This window comes from Curcuma longa, chromosome 15 (genome assembly GCF_044706935.1).
Source record: "Curcuma longa cultivar G26 ecotype Majalengka, Jawa Barat chromosome 15, ITB_CL_G26_1.1, whole genome shotgun sequence".
In the NCBI taxonomy this organism is placed as follows: Eukaryota; Viridiplantae; Streptophyta; class Magnoliopsida; order Zingiberales; family Zingiberaceae; genus Curcuma; species Curcuma longa.
In genome coordinates, this window is record NC_133875.1 from 1,237,444 (window position 1) to 1,255,647 (window position 18,204).

Sequence of the window (18,204 nt, forward strand, 5' to 3'; positions counted from 1 at the left end):
ACTCTCAATCAGCTGCATTTCGAATAACAATTTCAACCTCAGCAACATCCAATTGATTAAAAGATTACATGATAACATTCCCCTGCTTCTTATTCAGATGCTGAAGGTGAAAAGAAGGAATTTGCAAAGAAGCAAAGGAAAATTCTGATGTGATTAAATAAGCAAAGCAAGGGAAACAACTCCTCATGTAAATGTAGTATCATCAACCCGCCCTCGTTGAGAAAAAAAGGGGGGAAATAAATCTTCGCATGTGGAAGCGAATTGCAAGTGAATTATGGTGCCCTGTCAAATGGGGTAGTGTCATTGTAGCAGATGCCCCAAATTGCCTCGATGGCGTCTTTCGCGGTGATGTCGGAACAGTGGGGATTGCTCTGAACCGACTTCAGAGACCGCCTTCGAACGCACTCCTTTAGCAAGCCAAGAAAGCAAATATCAATTACAATAGCCAGTCTGAAGCATATTGAAATGATCATTGATGCGAGTACAGCATACGAAAATGGATGCGGTTTGAATAATAGAATTGGTAATCGAGACACAACAGATTTGCGGCACAAGAAAACAGAATTTCATACAAACACAATAATTTAGAGTCAGGTACTACTTTCTGGAGACTCTTGAAAGAATCAAAGACAATACCTACAGTTTTAATGATCCTTCAAGCCCTTGTTTTTACTTCCTATATTTCCTTCATGCTAAGAGTGCTTATTTTAGGGTAGTACACTTCATTGAAACTAAACCGACCCAAACCTGATTGGCCTAGAGTTTTGATCAGTGTGCTCTCAGTTCGACAAACGAAATACAGACGCGTAAACATCACTCGAATCTACATGTGAGAACCATTGTTGGGGCAAACTGAAAAAGATCAACCGTGCGGCATTCCAACATTGGCCGATAAAAAAGGGTTTAGCTACTACATGAAAGGGGACATTTTGGTTGGGTTAGCAGACTAGCGATGGTGAATCACCAAAGCTCTAGGTGATTCAAGGGCAAAAGCTAACCACCAACACAGATCCTTCTGTAGTTGTTTCCTCATTTCTCACAACCTTGGCACGATCTACCGACTCTCCCTAAAACTCCACATCGATCCTAAAATCCCATATCAACCTAAATTCTCAACCACTTTCTTTGTTACCCGAACAACCTCTAAACTGCACTTTGGACGAATCACATACAGTTCAGGCAAGCACAATCATTTTGACAGACTTCAAACTAACTTGACTGAGCTCCAAGCTGTTCGGCCAATTACGACTCACCTAGCCAATGTTTGCCCCAACTGACTCACCTAGCCAATGTTTGCCCCAAAGGTAGACCAAGAGTCTAGCATAAGTTTACTGCACGAGTAACGGGGAGGGTGTTTCCTGGATTGATGGAAGCGGAGAGGAAGGACCAACAGTTGATGCTACAAAACTGATGGGTAACAAGAAGAATTCAAGCGCCTAAGGACGAAAGAAAAGAATGTTCCGACATTGCGAAATAGTTGGTTTAAGGAACAGATGTGAAGGGAAAAGTCTAAGGTGATCAAAAGTGAAGAGCTTAGAGATTAGAACACCTTTCATCTTGGAAATACAAAAGGTGCAAGCCCCAAAGAACTTGAACATAGATAGATATGATCAAAGTACAGACCTCTCGAATCATATCAGTGCTTCCAATCCTCGAATGGCCTTATATGGGATTTGGATGCCTGATGTATTGAGTCTTTTAGGCAAGATTGTGAGGGATAGCACACTGATAGTTTGCTCATTTGTTAATAGGAGAAATTGCTATTGTCAAAGAATTCACTATGAGTTTCTGAAGCTTACTTTGTGGGCAGTAGTCAGCTAGCCCAAAGTGCATGATGCTGAAGCCAGAGGGTTTGATAAGCACCAACCTAAATGAGGACTAAAGGAATACCTCTGAATGCCCCATGGAATGAGGAACTTATGGAAATCAAGAATCGAATAGACCGTCGCCCAAGATGCAACAAGTCAATGTGTTCCATAAGGATTGGACAGAAGTAATCTCAATATCATTGGGACCATGAGAATGATAATTAGTAGAAGCATAGGATGAAGGAAAGCAAGATGTTTTCCATTTAAAGGGAAGGTCTTTACTTTCTTTAAAGTCACACATGACTTCCTCGATCAAGTCTTCCCTTGCAGTTTTCTTTAATGGGGTGATGTTTTTTTCTAATACACAAGAGGCGCAAGTAAATTGGCTTAGCTCAGTAAAATCTCTCCCTCTTTCTCTCTCCATGTATTCCCCTATCCCCTTTGATTCATCTTCCCCAGCGCTCACAATGTCACTGCCCGACACCCCTCTCCATGTATTCCCCTACCCCCTTTGAAAGCAAATGGTTATCTCTACAATGCAGATTCATGTCTTCACAAAACATGCTGCTTTATACTATCCTACTGCAAAATAAATAAATATATATGTATATATATAAATGAAAATGAAAATGGCAGAATATTGTTATAAGGTGCAGCTATGTCAATACATGAGAACTGAATTAAAGGCCAGTGAATAATACTCATCTGCCTCATTATTTCTATGTACTCATAATTCCAATTAAATGCATTAAATTGGGCAATTGGATACTGGGAATAATTTTAGCTTAATGTAGAACCATGTTTTAGGTATTTTATCCTAATGCCAAATAATGTGAATGTGTTAATAATTGTAGATGTAGTATGAAAACAAACGGATACTTCAATGACAGTATTGTTTTTTAACAACACATGGTTTTACACACAAAAATATTATCGATAATATATAAAATTATTAAGAATATCATCAATGAGGTGTAGTGATATCTATATGTGAAATTAGAAAGCAATGAATACTGCTATGTCATGCAATCATATGTAAGCAAAATATGACTTTACTTTATCCTAGCAGCAAAGATATGTGAAAACTAAAACTGTCAAACGGATTAATTTATAACAGGACGGGTCAATCCATCAGAAATCGATCATATGACGAAGCGAGACGGATCGGCCCATCAATTTGGCTGATTGAAAAATCTCCAACCCAACCTAACCCAAGGCAAGTTACGGGATAGACGAGTCAATCCACGAGTATGTCAAAAAATAAAAAAATATAAAATATATTAAAATTTTTAAATTTGAATTATAGTTGAAATTTTTAAGCTTGAATTGCGATTTAGACGAATCAAGCTCATTAATCCATTGAGTTTTCTACTTTAATTTCAAATTTTAAAAATAAATAAATTTTCTCAATCCGCGGATCAACCTAAGCCCACCATAAGCCAACCCATACGGGTCGCAAGCCTAGGCATGTTGGTCCATCTGAACCGACCTAAAAATAGATTGATAAAATTTCGATCCAACGCATCTAAATGGTTTGACCGGATGAGTCAACCTGACGAGTCCAATCCAACTTGACAGTTACAGTGAAAACGTTAAAAATATTATTAATGAGGTGTAGTGGTGTCTACACAAGAGAAGTGTTGTCTACACAAGAGAATGGAAGCCCAGTAATACCTTTATAGCATAAAATTATTTTATCATCAGCGCCCCTTTATATCATTAAGAGTTCATAACGGATCTCTGGGACATTGTTGAGTTGGTTACTACAGGACACACTTATTAAAGTGAGAAAGGGTCAAATCTCAACAAAACCGAGATAATGCCCTCCCCATAGTAGTCAACTGCAGCTTCCCGATTTACCTCCTCACAGATGATCGTGGGGCCGACCGTGTGGAACCGTTGGAGCGGCAGATTCTACCTTTTGCTTAAGAGAGTTCATAACGGAGATGCACGCCAAATCTTATAAGTAATTGGAACACTAGGGTTAGGAGACCTAAAGGGGTTAGGAACTTAGGAGACCTGCTAAATAACTAACGTTATAGATCTAGATTCTAATCGTTCAAGAAACAAAAATTCAATGATCTCGGATGAAGTAAATTAATGTTCCGAGGTGGAGTAATCAATGATCTTGCTAAAATCATTCAATGAATTTTTTAAGATAAGAAAGGATGTGAATTTTCTTCTTCAAGGACCCGTTTTAGTCATCGCCATTTTAGTCAGAGGTCTGTTTGATTTAGAATCCATTCTATTTTCCTCGTGAAAGATCCATCTCCATTGTTGCGATGATTGCACGATCCCCACGCCATCGTGTATCCCGTAGAACTATTAGTGCCATGGTTCCTGCATCACGTCTATGCAGAGTATAAACTCTTACCATTAGGAGGCCTACATGGATGTGGTGAAATCCAGCCTCTCTTAGAGTCCTATGACTCTGTGTAGTTACAAGTGGCAGATCCACTTGTCCATCTTCTACACATAGCACATCTTCTTCCGAGTAGTGCTGATATACTTGGTGCTGGGTTGGTCTATAGCCTGCAGAGTAAAGAATCTCTGCTGGTACCTTCGTTGCTCTTCTAGATCTAGAGATTTCAAGCTGTGCTTCTGGATCCAATTGATTTTCTATAGTTCTTCTAAATCTTCTCTGACTTGGAACTATCCTTCTTTGCAAATTATACAGTCTTCTCTGGTTTTGCCGATAATCCCTGATCTGGTCTTCAGCGGTAGGTACTTGAGTTGTAGTAGTAGTAACCGCCGGTGGTCTGGAAGTCATTTTAACTTTCTTTTCTCTGCTTCCAAGATATCTGAAGGATTCTTGTAGACTAGAATAGAGCCCTTCTTTTTAGGAATTATTGCCTCACCTCCCAAATTAAGGCCTGAAAGCCTTTTTGTCAGTTGCTCAATTGATACTTCAAGCTCTTTTGAAGGAGCTTCTGGAGGAGGTTGCTGTTGCTGCTTCTTTAGCTTCTCAACCTGATCTCGTAATTCCTGTATCAACTCTCCTTGAGATATCAACAAAGAGATTAATGTATTATTCTGTTTAATTACAACCTTCAGCAAATCAAAGTTTGAGGCTAAGTGTTCACTAGGTTTCGCAAATCCTTTTGCAGGAGTTTCAATACTTTCTGTTGCTTTTAAGGCCTTCAAGTAATTATTATCTTCCAACTGCTTAGTTAAATCTGTCATCCACCTATTAGCCTTTTAACTTCTTGCAACACACCTTCTACCTTTCTCACACTTTGTCTTAACTCTTCACTCAATTTAACAGCTTCTTCTTCTATCAACTTCGGTTGTTTAGAAATTTCAGTAACTAGACTTCTCACTTCCGTTTTAGTCAGAGGTCTGTTTGACACAAAGTCTTTTTCCAAACTTCTTACAGAAGTCCGTAGCTGAGCTACTTCCTTCCTAAGAATTCTATTTTCTTCTTCAAGGACACAGAAATGTTTAAGGGTGACTTTTGACAGAAGATCCATCTCCTTTATTTTCCTCCTTACACACTTACTAGCCTTGAGGAAATCCGTACCAAGGATGTTTATCGGGTCTCCACCTTCTGATCTTGTGATTCTTTCTTCAGAAATGGCTTTTATTTTTCTGGAAAAGCTTTTAAATATGTATGAGCATATAAGAGACTTGTATGAAATTTTTCCTTACCTCCACCTTGAATATAGAAATTTTAGCCTACCATAGAGCTTAGTTTTAAACCAAGCTCTGATACCAAATAAAGGATCGACTTCTCGGAAATCTGAATAAAAATTCAAGACTCTGTTTAGAATTTTATTCTTCCAGAAAGATTTACAAATTCTAAGGTAGGATGCAAACTAGGATGCAAACTCAAACTCACAAACTTCAAAATAGATCACTTGGTAGTGCTCAAGTGTGTCTAAACTGATTACACTCGACTCCTTAAATAGGCGAGAAGAGATTGTGATATGCAGGAAGCGGGTGCTCATTGGGCCCCATCGTCCTTCATACTTATCACTCCCTATCTGCCATATACATTTCTTCACTCCTAAGGAAGACAGCTGTAAGCACTTTGAGCGGCTCCCCGGGGCTCAGAAGGAGCATGACAAAAGGAACGAGATGGCAAGCATCGAGGAGCGGGCCCTACAGAATATTTTGCATAGCCTGAACGAGATGGAGTTAATCTTGCAAATGAAGGAAGTGGATTTCTCACATCGGTCAAACGCAGAAGGAGGAAGAAGGGATTTACTCCCTCAATGTGCGCAAAGACCTCAGCCAAGTGATCAAAATTACTGGAAAAAGAGTTTACCGGAGTTAAAGCAAAATCGCAGGGATCTTTGGAACCTGGTTGAAAGAATGAAAAGGATAGGTATGGAGATAAAGCAGATTCGCCCATGAAGCGTGATGGACCCAAATCTTTAAAGCAAGGAATCAAATCGTCCTCCGCTTCTCTCTTTATGTGAATTATTGTACTTTATGCATTATTAAGTTTGCTTTATTCGCTGACACTGAGAGCTGAGCCCCGGGGAGCCGCTCAAAGTGCTTACAGCTGTCTTCCTTAGGAGAGAAGAAATGTATATGGCAGATAGGGAGTGATAAGTATGAAGGACGATGGGGCCCAATGAGCACCCGCTTCATGCATATCACAATCTCTTCTCGCCTATTTAAGGAGTCGAGTGTAATCAGTTTAGACACACTTGAGCACTACCAAGTGATCTATTCTGAAGTTTGTGAGTTTGAGTTTGCATCCTAGTTTGCATCCTGCCTTAGAATTTGTAAATCTTTCTGGAAGAATAAAATTCTAAGCAGAGTCTTGAATTTTTATTCAAATTTCCGGGAAGTCGATCCTTTATTTGGTATCAGAGCTTGGTTTAAAACTAAGCTCTATGGCAGGCTAAAATTTCTATATTCAAGGTGGAGGTAAGGGAAAATTTCATACAAGTCTCTTATATGCTCATACATATTTAAAAGCTTTTCTAGAAAAATAAAGGCCATTTCTGAAGAAAGAATCACAAGATCAGAAGGTGGAGACCCGATAAACATCCTTGGTACGGATTTCCTCAAGGCTAGTAAGTGTGTAAGGCGGTAAGCCTGAAGAACTCACTCGAAGATATTCTTCAAATGGTCTAATTTTTCATTTGAAATGCTTAGAAATAGGAATCTTTACTAATAAATTTGCCTGATAAAGCGACCGAAGAAGTTAACTGATCGCAAAAGACCGCCGAGTAACATAAGTCCTCAAAGGAGAGGTCGTTGCCAGTCGGGTGAGCGTGAAAGTTTTACTAATTCCTAAGCCGTAAGGGTAAGTTTAATGGTAAGGAAATTCTTTTATGTCGGAAAGAATTGAGCAAATCATAGAAGGCAGCAACAAATCTCTACAAATTACTAATTACCATTTTCATGTTCATGAATCATTTCTCATTGTTCTTTATTCCTTTTTTAAATAGTTTCATTATCTCCCTTATTTTTCCTCTTTTACAATGTTATACATTTTCCTTATTCTACATAAGATTCAACATAATTTCTAAAGAGGATAAACAACTCACAATCCACTCGTTGAAAGATGCATCGTATATAAAAGTGAATTACCCACAATTCACTTGATATGAAAGTGTATCATATATAAATATGAAATAGAAGGTGACTAATCCGTAATTCACATGATAAAGATGCATCATATATACAAGTGAGTGAATGACTCACAATCCACTAAAAATGAAGTGCATCATGTGTGAATGGTGTCTATATATATATATATATAGTGCATTTTGTGAATTGACTTATAATCCACCCAAAATGCACCTCACACAAGAAAGGATGAACTTGTAATCCACCCAATGAAAAAAGCAACTCATGTAATATGGTTAAAGCCTACAAATGCATGAAAAAACCCAAGAGCCCTTTTATAATAATTTATTTGATTCTTAATTCAATCTAAGTAGTAAGGCAACCCTTATGAAATGTGGATCCAAAACTCTATAGACTAAACATTGCATTTAGTATTTCATTTAGTTTAAGTATTCGCGCAACTTCTTCTGAACATAAAGTCAAAGCTTTATTGTATAATTTATCTATTTTTTATTAGTTTAAAATAATTAATTATATAATTTAATTCATTATGATTCTCATGCATTAAGTGAGGAAAAGTATCAAAAAAGACTTGATTAGCAATGATAAAATAGGATAAATTTTATTTAAATATAGATGATAATATATTAGGAGATAGAGTCATATGGCATAAAAGGATCCATATAATCAATCCCACTTAGAGGGACAAAACTTGATTGTTGTTGTTGTGGATTCTCATGGTAATTCAAATTTTTTTACAGAGACTACCTAAGTTTCCATACTCTTTTTTGTAGTTAATTCTTGGTAATCATCTGTTCATCAATAAGTCCCAACAAATTAAATCATGCCCAACATAAATGTTTAGAAACAAGCAAAAACACCCACCTGACTAGGGGATCAAATCACATCAGCTCACCCTAAAATAACTCTATTCCAATTGGTGAATTTGTTAGGACACTTCTAGAGAAAACATATGTCCCAACCAAAATATAATACCAAAGGTAAAAAGATAAACTACAAGTGGCAACACACTATTTTCTTTTTTATATATAAGTTTATCAGGCATTCGACTAGGGTTAAGGCTTCTCTGCGAGTGATGAGTTAAGTAACACTAACAAAGAGGTTTAAAACTGAAATTTAAATTGTGATGCATAAAAAAAAGACAAACTCGAGAAAAACGCTTTAACAATATGTCATCTTCATATTTAACAAACAACCCTATACTAGTGATCATCCACCATCACCTTTACAAATGTCATACATTCAAGAGAAAGAAAAAAGAAATAATGGAATAAATTTCGGCATCTTGATTAAAAGAAATAAGACCTAATCATAGGAATCAATCAAATAGGTTACCTAAAACTCCTCTATAAACTCAAAACCTAATATTATAAAACTCAACAGGTCAATCAAATATTGGCGGGAGTTTCGTGCACCGAACTCCTTATTATTTTTAATCATTGAGAAATTAAAATGTATGAGGAGACTAGCAAGTTAGACGCGACGTATTCACTTTGATCTCCTCTATAAAGATGTTACATTTTGCAAAATATAATCTTCATTATTTTCCTTTCTTTCCTTCTCTTAGAATGTATTTCCTTCCCTTTAATGTATGATATTTGTAAAGATGATGGTGGATGATAAATAGTCTAGGTTGTTTCTTAAATATGAAAATTAGAAATTGTTGAAGAGGTTTTCTTGAGTTTGTTTCCTTCTCTTTTAGTGCATTACAATTTAAATTTCAATTTTAAACCTCTTTGTTAGTGTTGGGTACCCCATAACTTATATAGAAGGCATCACCTTAGTTGAATGCCTAGTAAACTCGTATAAAATAAATAAATTTGGTGCCCCTAGTTTATCTTTTTACCTTATCTTTGATATTATATCTGAGTTGTGACATGTTTTCTCTTGATGTGTCCTAATAGATCCACCAGTTAGAGGAGTCTAGAGTTGTCTTACAGCACGAGCCAATGTGGATGTTCCTGCTTGTTTCCAAAATTTATCACGTGCATTAATTTGATGAATGGATACCATGAGTTTAATTGTAACTTTATTCGAAAAAAAAAATAGTTATATACCTTGTCTCCTTTTATTGCTTGACAGCTTCTGCTATATTACTACCCTTTTATATTCTAGTTATTTATCTATTTTGTTTATTCCCTATTGAAACTTATTGATGAAAAGATAATAACTAAGAAATAACTATAAATACACAAAAATATGGAAAACTAGGATAGTCCCTTAAAAAGAATTTGAACTGTCATGAGAACCATGATCAATTAAATTACATGAGTAATTATGCTAAACTAATCAAATGATAGATAAGGTAGTAGATAAGATAATTAAAAGAAGAATTACTATTTGTGTGTACAAGAGACAAAATAAATAGAAGAAAAGACAAAGATGATAAAGTACCCGGGTTTTAAATTATAGTACATAATAAGGAGTAAAATAAAAAATAGAGTCAATATTATTATAGATAATTAATTAAATAATGAAGTCGTAAGAATAGTCAGAAAGGGAAATAGGACTATAGTTCTCAAGATAGTAATGACAGATAGTAATGACGAAAAAAACTATTAATGTAGTTAGCATATATGCACCTCAAGTAAGATTAGATAAAGACATTAAATCTATATCTTGGAAGAGAAATGATACACTACATGAAAATGCAACAGCAGCATGATACACTATAGATATGGGTCCCACATCCATGTAGTGTAGTGTATCATGCTGCATTTTAATGAAATAGGACTATAGTTCTCAAGATAGTAATGACAGATAAACGAAAAAAACTATTAATGTAATTAGCATATATGCACCTCAAGTAAGATTAGATAAAGACATTAAATCTATATTTTGGAAGAGAAATGATACACTACATGAAAATGCAACATGAAAACGCAGCATGATACACTATAGATCTGGGTCCCACATCCATGTAGTGTAGTGTATCATGCTGCATTTTCATACTGCATTTTCAGGTAGTGTATCATTTCTCATTTTGGAACAAATTAGATGAGATATTACAAAATATTCCATCAAACGAAATGATTTTAATAAAAAAAGATCAAATGGGCATGTCAAAATGAAAAATGAAGAATATGAGAGTTATGAATTGGGGAAAAAAATGAAGGAAGAATTATATTAGATTTTACAGTAGCATATGAGCGTATACGAACTAATACGTTTTTCAAGAAAAAAGACTTAGTCATATTCAAATATGAAAATAATGAATCATAAAATGACTTTGTATAGTTAGGAACATAGTTATTAAAGGCTCTTACATGACTACGCCTAAGCATAAGGTGCAATCAAGTAAGTCTCTTGCACCTGTGCGCTTTGTGAAAGGAGGAAGAAATCGATCTTGAGGAAACCAATGAAAATTCAATTATATAAATCCGAAACATCTAATGATGATGATAATGATATGTTCGAAAAAGATGATGAAGATTTCGATGATTTAAATATTTGAAAAAAAATTATTTTGAATTATGTGCATAACATGTTTATTTATTAGTAAATTTTATATTTACATTATTGTTTAACATTTTATTGACTATAATTTGATTAGTAAAATATTTTAACAGAAATTTTTTATATATGTTTAAATTGTAAAAATTTTTACCCAGAACGTCTCACTTCAATAACGCATATACGCTTGGACGCCATAGCATATATGTGCTTTTAAATATCTCATGCCTTAAATAACTATGGTTAAAAATAAGAATAGAAAGATTTATAAAGATAGTAAAATTATCCCTCAGAAAATTTAAATGTCTAACATAAGTTAGTAGTATTGGATATGCATCAAAATATAATATCAATAGAAAAAATATGCACGACTCTTAGAATTAAGTGGTAGAAATTAAAAGATGAGAAGTAAAATATATTTAAGGAGAAGATAAGAGTACAAGTATTAAGAGAAATATATGACGACTCAAATAAGATATGGGATAAGATGACATTAAAGTTGAAAATGATAACCAAGAGTATACTCGATAAGTCAAAGGGACGTACACCACTAAGTAAAGAATCTTGATGGTGGAATGAGAAAGTGAAAGAAAAACAACTTATATAAGTATGAGAAAACTTCAAAAAGTATAAGCTAAAAAAAGCCAAGAAAGTAATAAATAAAATCAAGAATGAAATTTTTGAACGTTTATATCAACAACTAAATACAAAAAAAAAACGGAAAAGGGATATTTATAAAATGGCTAAAGTGAGAGAGAGAAAGACAAAAAATCTTATCCAAATAAAATACATTAAAGATGAATGTAATAAGGTACTATTGAATGATGAGGAAATAAAAAATAATGAAAGTGGTATTTTCATCAATATTCTAATAAATTTTTAGGTCGGACAACTAATTAAAAAATATCGAGAATGAAAGTACGATTTACACATAATATTCGTTGACTTAGAAAAAGCTTAGGATAGAATCACAAGAGAAATTATCTAGAGAATTCTAGAAAAGAAAGGTATTAGCATAGTGTATATGGAACTGATTAAGGATCTGTATGAGAATGTAACAATAAGAGTAAAGATTTCAAGCAGATTAACCGAAGTATTTCTCATAAAGATAGGATTACATCAATTATCAACTTTAAATCTCTATCTTTTTACATTAATCATGGACGAATTCATTGGAAACATAAAAGACATGGTACCATGGTACATGTTGTTTGCAGATAATATTATTTTGTCAGATGAGACACGTGAAAGAATAAATGTTAAATTCAAATTTTAACAAAAATCGTAGGAAGTGAAAGATTTTAGATTTAGTAGAATAAAGATAAAATATATGAATTTAAGTTTAACAATATTAAATATAATGAAACAATTGTTAAAATAGAAGATCAACGAGTTGTTTGAAACTAAGAGTTTTAAGTATTTAGGATCATTTTTGTGGTTGAAATAAAAGAGAGCATCGAGTGTTCTACTTGCTTGTTAAGTACCTCTAAAACTTCTACAAAATAACAGTTAGGCATGCTATGTTATATAGAGCTAAATGTTAAACTATGGCTCGAGCACATAAGTAGAAGATAAGAGTTGAAGAGATGAGGATGTTAAAAGTGGATGTGCCAATATACGAGAATGGACAAAATAAAATAAGAATATTAGAGAGGAAGTAAAGGTTGCACCTATTGAGGGAAAACTCCGAAAGGCATATTTAAGATGGTACAGACATATATTTAGATGATTAATAAATGATCCAATTTGATGATGTGAAACTATGACAAATATACACATCAAACAAGGAAGAAGAAGACCAAAAAAGATTTGATTAGTAATAATAAAATAAGATAAAATTTATTTAAATATAGATGATAATATAGTAGGGGATAGAGACTAATAGTATAGAAGGATCCATATAGCCGATCTCATCTAGTGGGATAAGACTTGATTGTTGTTGTATTACTTAATATCCCAACATCCAAGTAACTATAGTTATATAGATGCGCAATTTCATAATATTCTAAAACAAATAGATCCTGCAAAATCCACTATAGTAGTTGTAATGGCATAATAACTATTTTTTACAAGTTCTAGAGTAAGATAAACTCACTTGTTCATGGCCTCGTATTTTTAAAAATCCACGCAACAACTCTCGCTTGTAATGGCAATCTCCACTCAGGTGATTAGCACGAATCTAGAAAAAAGAAGAATATCACTCACATGCAATATTTTAAGAAAACGTGGATCCTGAAAACTTGATGTATAGATATTATTCATGTTACAAAACAAACATTGTAAGAAATTATGCTCTCACATTCTGATGTTCAGCAACTAATCAAATCTCATGAAGTTCGCAAGTACAAGTCAGTAATTTTAGCACCCAATAATATTGTACCTCAGAACAAGCATGATGAGCACAATTTGTCCAGTCCAAATTTTTTGCCCGACAATCATCATAGGCATGGATTAACTCGTGAATAATAACTTGATCTATCTCATTTTGGAAAGACATATGATTACAACAAATTGTTATCTGCAATACAAAAATAACAGAGTAAATTAAGGTGGTACATGCAATACAGCTAAAAGTAAAAAAAAATGTTGAGACAAAGTCATTAATTAATGTATAAACAAAACAAAACAAAATTTGGCAACAGTCATGCCATCCATTTAAGTTACAAAGAAAAAGTGTAACGAGTTAAATCAAAATTGCAAGTTCAACGAGTACAACTTGGAATATCACCGAGTCAATCAAGATAATTATTAGAGCACATGTTTAATGAGTAAAATAACTACAAGCAGATATTTTGAAGATCTGCAGTATTTGCAGAAAAATAAGAAACCTTTCTACAAATCAAGTCCCAATATTAAAACAAAACAAGAACATCAAACGCATAGGCAATAATGAACTACTCAAAGAATTTTGACCAAGAGCACTGCATAAAATCTCATAACCATACTCCATTCTTACCAAATCGTAGTGGTCCAGAACAAAAAGGCAATCAATAGACATTTCACTCAATCATTTGACGATAGAAACATGAATGCAATTTTGTTACAAAGCCTTGTGTTACAGTTGGAATATTGGATGCAGAATGAATAGTCCTACTAGACAACCTTTTTGATCATTCAGATAACAACGAGAAGATTTTCTTCCGTGCATTCACACCTTTGACGAATTTATAGCATACATTCCTACAGCCCAATTTGCATAAGAAATTTAAAGATTAGCTTTATTACCATTCTTGAATTTCTTGGTCACAACTCGGAACATGATTGTATTGAAGACAACTAGTACCAAGACCAATACAAGTTGGCAACAACAATCTGATCATGTCATCCTTCATTTTTGCATGATTTTATATGTATACACTCCCATAGATGTAATCTATTAAAAACTTTGGTATCAATTATACTCTTTAACGCTCAATGACTTGCTACAATAAGCTTATGAAATTAAAATCCATTATTTAGCCTACCAAATTATGACAGTCTTCTAACAAGTGTTACTAAAACTCATCCAATTTTCCATAAGAAGTCTTCGTTTTCAAAGATTTTCGAATTTATCTTACCGAAGTTGTATACATATTAAAGTGAAAGGGAATACAATCATAATTCATTTTATTATTATTGTCAATAAAGTTGTTGTCTTGTGACCTTGTGGTCATGGGTAAGTCTGGAAGCAGCCTCTCTTGCAATATAGGATAAGGTTGCATGTAATAGATCTAATGTGATTCCATCCTTTCCCGGGACCCCACATTGACTAGAGCTTCATGCACTGGGCCAAAATGTTAAATGTCAATAAAATGTGTTTGTTTTTTGTTCATAGCTTGTGGCAAAGCCACTCTAGCATTAAATAAAATTGAGTTCACGATGTAATCTTGACGAAGAAATAAAATCAAGGCATGAGATACAACTGATATGACTCTACAATTGGGAAAAAAAAGAAGGCTGAGATTGTGTTTAAGGGGGGAGGCATTGATCCAATAAATAGGTCACCATAAGCAGTGAGTGTAAACGAAACATTCTCCACACTCAAATGAGTATAAATTTCCACGACTTATGATATCAGCCAAAAATTGGTTCATGCAACTCTAAAAGCCAAAGGCCTTCTCTAGGAACTTGGAAGAGAGTGTAAATTGACCAGTAGCATTCAGGACTAGAACCCAAGCTTAAACAATGCACTTAATAGTAATCAGTTAATTTGCACATCGTAACAATGCAGAAGAATGCAATTTTGTATCATGAATACCAAAACACATCAATTGATGAGGAAAGATGCATGATATCTAGTGTTGCTGTAGAATGAAACGAAGTAAAAGTTCAATTTTTATTTTGAATATAAGCTACCCCGCGTCCACTGGAATAGCCACCTGCGGAGGTCTGTCCTTTGCATGTGATGGCCATGAGAAGGCGCCCCCACACGGGGCAACCTGCCTGTTCCATCTTCTCCCTCAGAAACCTCACCGTAGGATCTGATTACAACACCCGCAAAAATTAACAATGAAACAAATTAACCCATTTGGCCTTGAATCACGAGACGAGCTTTCGCAATCGCTAGAGTGCGAAGAACTTACGTTGGAGGCTTTTGGTGATGCCGTCGACGCATTCCTTGTGCGACATGCTGCCGCCGGCGCCAGTGGAAGACATGCCCTCCTCGGCACCGTCCATTAAGCCTGCTCACCGCCCTCCGATAACTTTCGCCTGTTCAAGGAGACTCTGCGCTGTGAACCACTGGCAGAACCAGGGCAAGAAAAAAAACTCATCTTTTTAAGGTTCTTAGAGCTGACTGGCAGAACTTGACAGGCTCCGGCTGCAACAACTATGGAAGGCTGGAGAGGCGCCGCTGCCCACCGGAGAGACGCCGCTGCCGACCGGAGAGGCTCCGCTGGATGGAATACCTAGCTACTTTTTAGGGATTCTAAAAAATTAAATAAATAAACCCTAAGCCCTCTTGGTATATATATATTTTTTTAAAAAAATAAAAAAATATATACATATACATTATTTAATTAGTAATTTTGAGAATTTAAATTTAAGTAAGTTTTGAATATAAATAAGTTGATGTTTATGGAAAATAAATACATGAATTAAGTTAAATAATAAATGAGTTAATTAATCTGAAATAGTCTTAATATTTAATTTTTAAAATATATTTTAGAAATTATTAATGTTAAAACCATGGTAAAATTTATATTTTACCATAAAATACTTTTATGAAGTTGAGATATATATGTTTTTATTCATCTAAAGTTATCATCTACATTACTACAGAAAGCACATTTTAGGGCCGCTAAGGTGGTGGATTCACCTTTTTACAGAAGAAAAGAAAGCACATTTTAATGATAAAATAAAAAAATTATAAAAATTTAGAATAATTTGGGAAAAAAATATTAAACGTTGACAAATATTTTAAAAATTACCTTACATATTGTAGCAAATAATTAATATGTTGTTTATGTTTAAAAGCTATTTTAATTTATTAAATATGTTTGTATCTTGGGGGATAGATGATACGTTGTATTTAGTGAATAGTATTGAAAGCTCATCGGGCTATAATACAATGATAAAGTGATTTTAAAAAAATTAGAGTACCGCGGTTCGATCCCTAGAGTGTGTTTGGGCACTTAATTTAGAAGAAAAATTGTGTTGAAGGATCCACGGCTGAAGCACCTGATTCAACGTAGTCGTCAACTGCAGTTTACTAATTTATCTCCTCATAAATGATCATGGAGCTAACCAAATAGGGCTTCGCCTCACAAATGATCGTGTAGCTGACCATATAGGGCTATTCGAGTGGTAGATTCCACTTTTTACTGAAGAAATACCTGATTCGGGATCCAGATAACTCTAAAGTGATGAAAAAAATTGAGGAAGACGACCTACTAGTGCAACGCAATGTCATGGCACTTTTAGATTTATCTTGATAATTGGTGAAAAACTTTCATGGGATTGAATCAATCTTTTGTGGGCCTCAGGTACTTCGACTTATACTCAATTATCCCGGTCCACACCTCATTAGAGATGTCTGCTTAAGATGTCAAATTGTCAAAGTATAAGCCTCCATTGTTGGGGCAATTTTGCCCCAAGTGATTTGGATTTTGATGTTTGGCTGAATCAGTTTAAGTTAGGCAATGTTGGTGATCTAACGTGTGTGAATTGAGTTCACAGGAAAGTCCAGGTTGGAAGACTTGGCAAATGGTGAAGTCCCGGAGGCGCGACCTCTTGGCAAAGGTGAAGTCCCGGAGGCGCGGCCTCTTGGCAAAGGTGAAGTCCCGGACGCGGCCTCTTGGCAAAGGAAGACTTAGCACGACGAAGCTGAGGGAAACGTCTCAAGCTAGTGCAAGGAAGGGCACGAGGCTTGTGGAAGGCGTTTGAAGGCTTGCGTCAAGGCTAAGAGTTGAAGAAGAAGCTGAAAGGGGAGTTTCAGCTTGGTCAGTCGACTGGAATTGTGATTCAGTCAACTGATCAGGAGTTTCAGTCGACTGGAATTGTGATTCAGTCGACTGATCAGAGTTTCAGTCGACTGGACTGTAGTTTCAGTCGACTGGATATTGATCAGAAGCATACCGAAGCGCACAGAAAGATCAGTCGAGTGAGCAGTCGACTGGGCAGTCGACTGGTCGAGTGAGCAGTCGACTGGTAGACTACCGTTGGGTGACAACTGGCAATTAAATGCGTATTAAAGAGCCGTTGGAAGCCCATCAGTCGACTGGCCCTTGGAGCAGTCGACTGATGCCAGAATCTTATAAAAATGCAGTTTGACGATTGGAGAAGGAGCAGATTCATTCTTCTATATTCTTGCACGAACTCCAATCACTTGTTTTTCATGATTCCTCTTCCTCTAAACTTCACTACAATCTTGTACAAGGAAGAGATCGATTTGTAAAGGTTTCTCCGCCTTCAAAGTGCTCTTTGAAAAGGAGAAGTTTCATAGTGGAAAGGTGCTCGGTGTGTGTGGATCCTTGGATTAGTCACCTCGTTGAGGTGGATACCAAGTAAATCGAACGGGTTAGCGATTGTTCTTTCTTTTGTATATTGTATTTTGCTTCCGCTAACTATCTTGCAGAGAAAGATCGAGAAATCGCTATTCACCCCCCCTCTAGCAAACGCCTCGATCCCAACAAGTGGTATCAGAGCCTGGTCCCTTTCGCGCGAAGTAACATTCAACCGAAAGAATTTAATGGCGTTTCAAGAGGGATACAGCACCGCACGACCACCCTACTTCGACGGCAACGATTTCGCATATTGGAAAGGTAGGATGGAATACTATCTAATGAACGATATTGAAAATTGGTTTAGTGTTGTAGTTGGCTTCGAAAAGCCCAAGGATACAACCGGAGCGCCTCTACCTATAAAAGATTGGTCAAAGGGGATATGCAAGAAAGCACAAGCAAATGCGAAAGCCACA

The 18,204-nt window shown here is 35.4% G+C and overlaps 1 protein-coding gene across 1 annotated transcript; it reads right to left on the minus strand.

Moving 5' to 3' along the window:
• Positions 1-15: 15 nt before the first annotated feature.
• LOC141846294 (mitochondrial inner membrane protease ATP23-like) lies at positions 16-15,709 on the minus strand. Its single transcript, XM_074734305.1, has 6 exons — positions 15,584-15,709; positions 15,371-15,497; positions 15,144-15,268; positions 13,189-13,326; positions 12,904-12,987; positions 16-407 (listed from the first exon to the last, which is right to left on the minus strand). Exons 2-6 carry the CDS (start codon positions 15,462-15,464, stop codon positions 273-275), a joined length of 576 nt encoding a protein of 191 aa, XP_074590406.1. The 5' UTR covers positions 15,465-15,497; positions 15,584-15,709; the 3' UTR covers positions 16-272.
• Positions 15,710-18,204: the final 2,495 nt, after the last annotated feature.

Bases quoted from the DNA above. Each gene is read 5' to 3' on its own strand.
- LOC141846294 (XM_074734305.1), bottom strand. From the start codon at position 15,464: ATGGACGGTGCCGAGGAGGGCATGTCTTCCACTGGCGCCGGCGGCAGC. The intron at 15,269-15,370 runs GTAAGTTCTTCG...TGTTGTAATCAG, and splicing joins CATCACCAAAAGCCTCCAAC to ATCCTACGGTGAGGTTTCTG. The intron at 408-12,903 runs GTGAGTTTATCT...GGCTTGCTAAAG, and splicing joins AAATACGAGGCCATGAACAA to GAGTGCGTTCGAAGGCGGTC.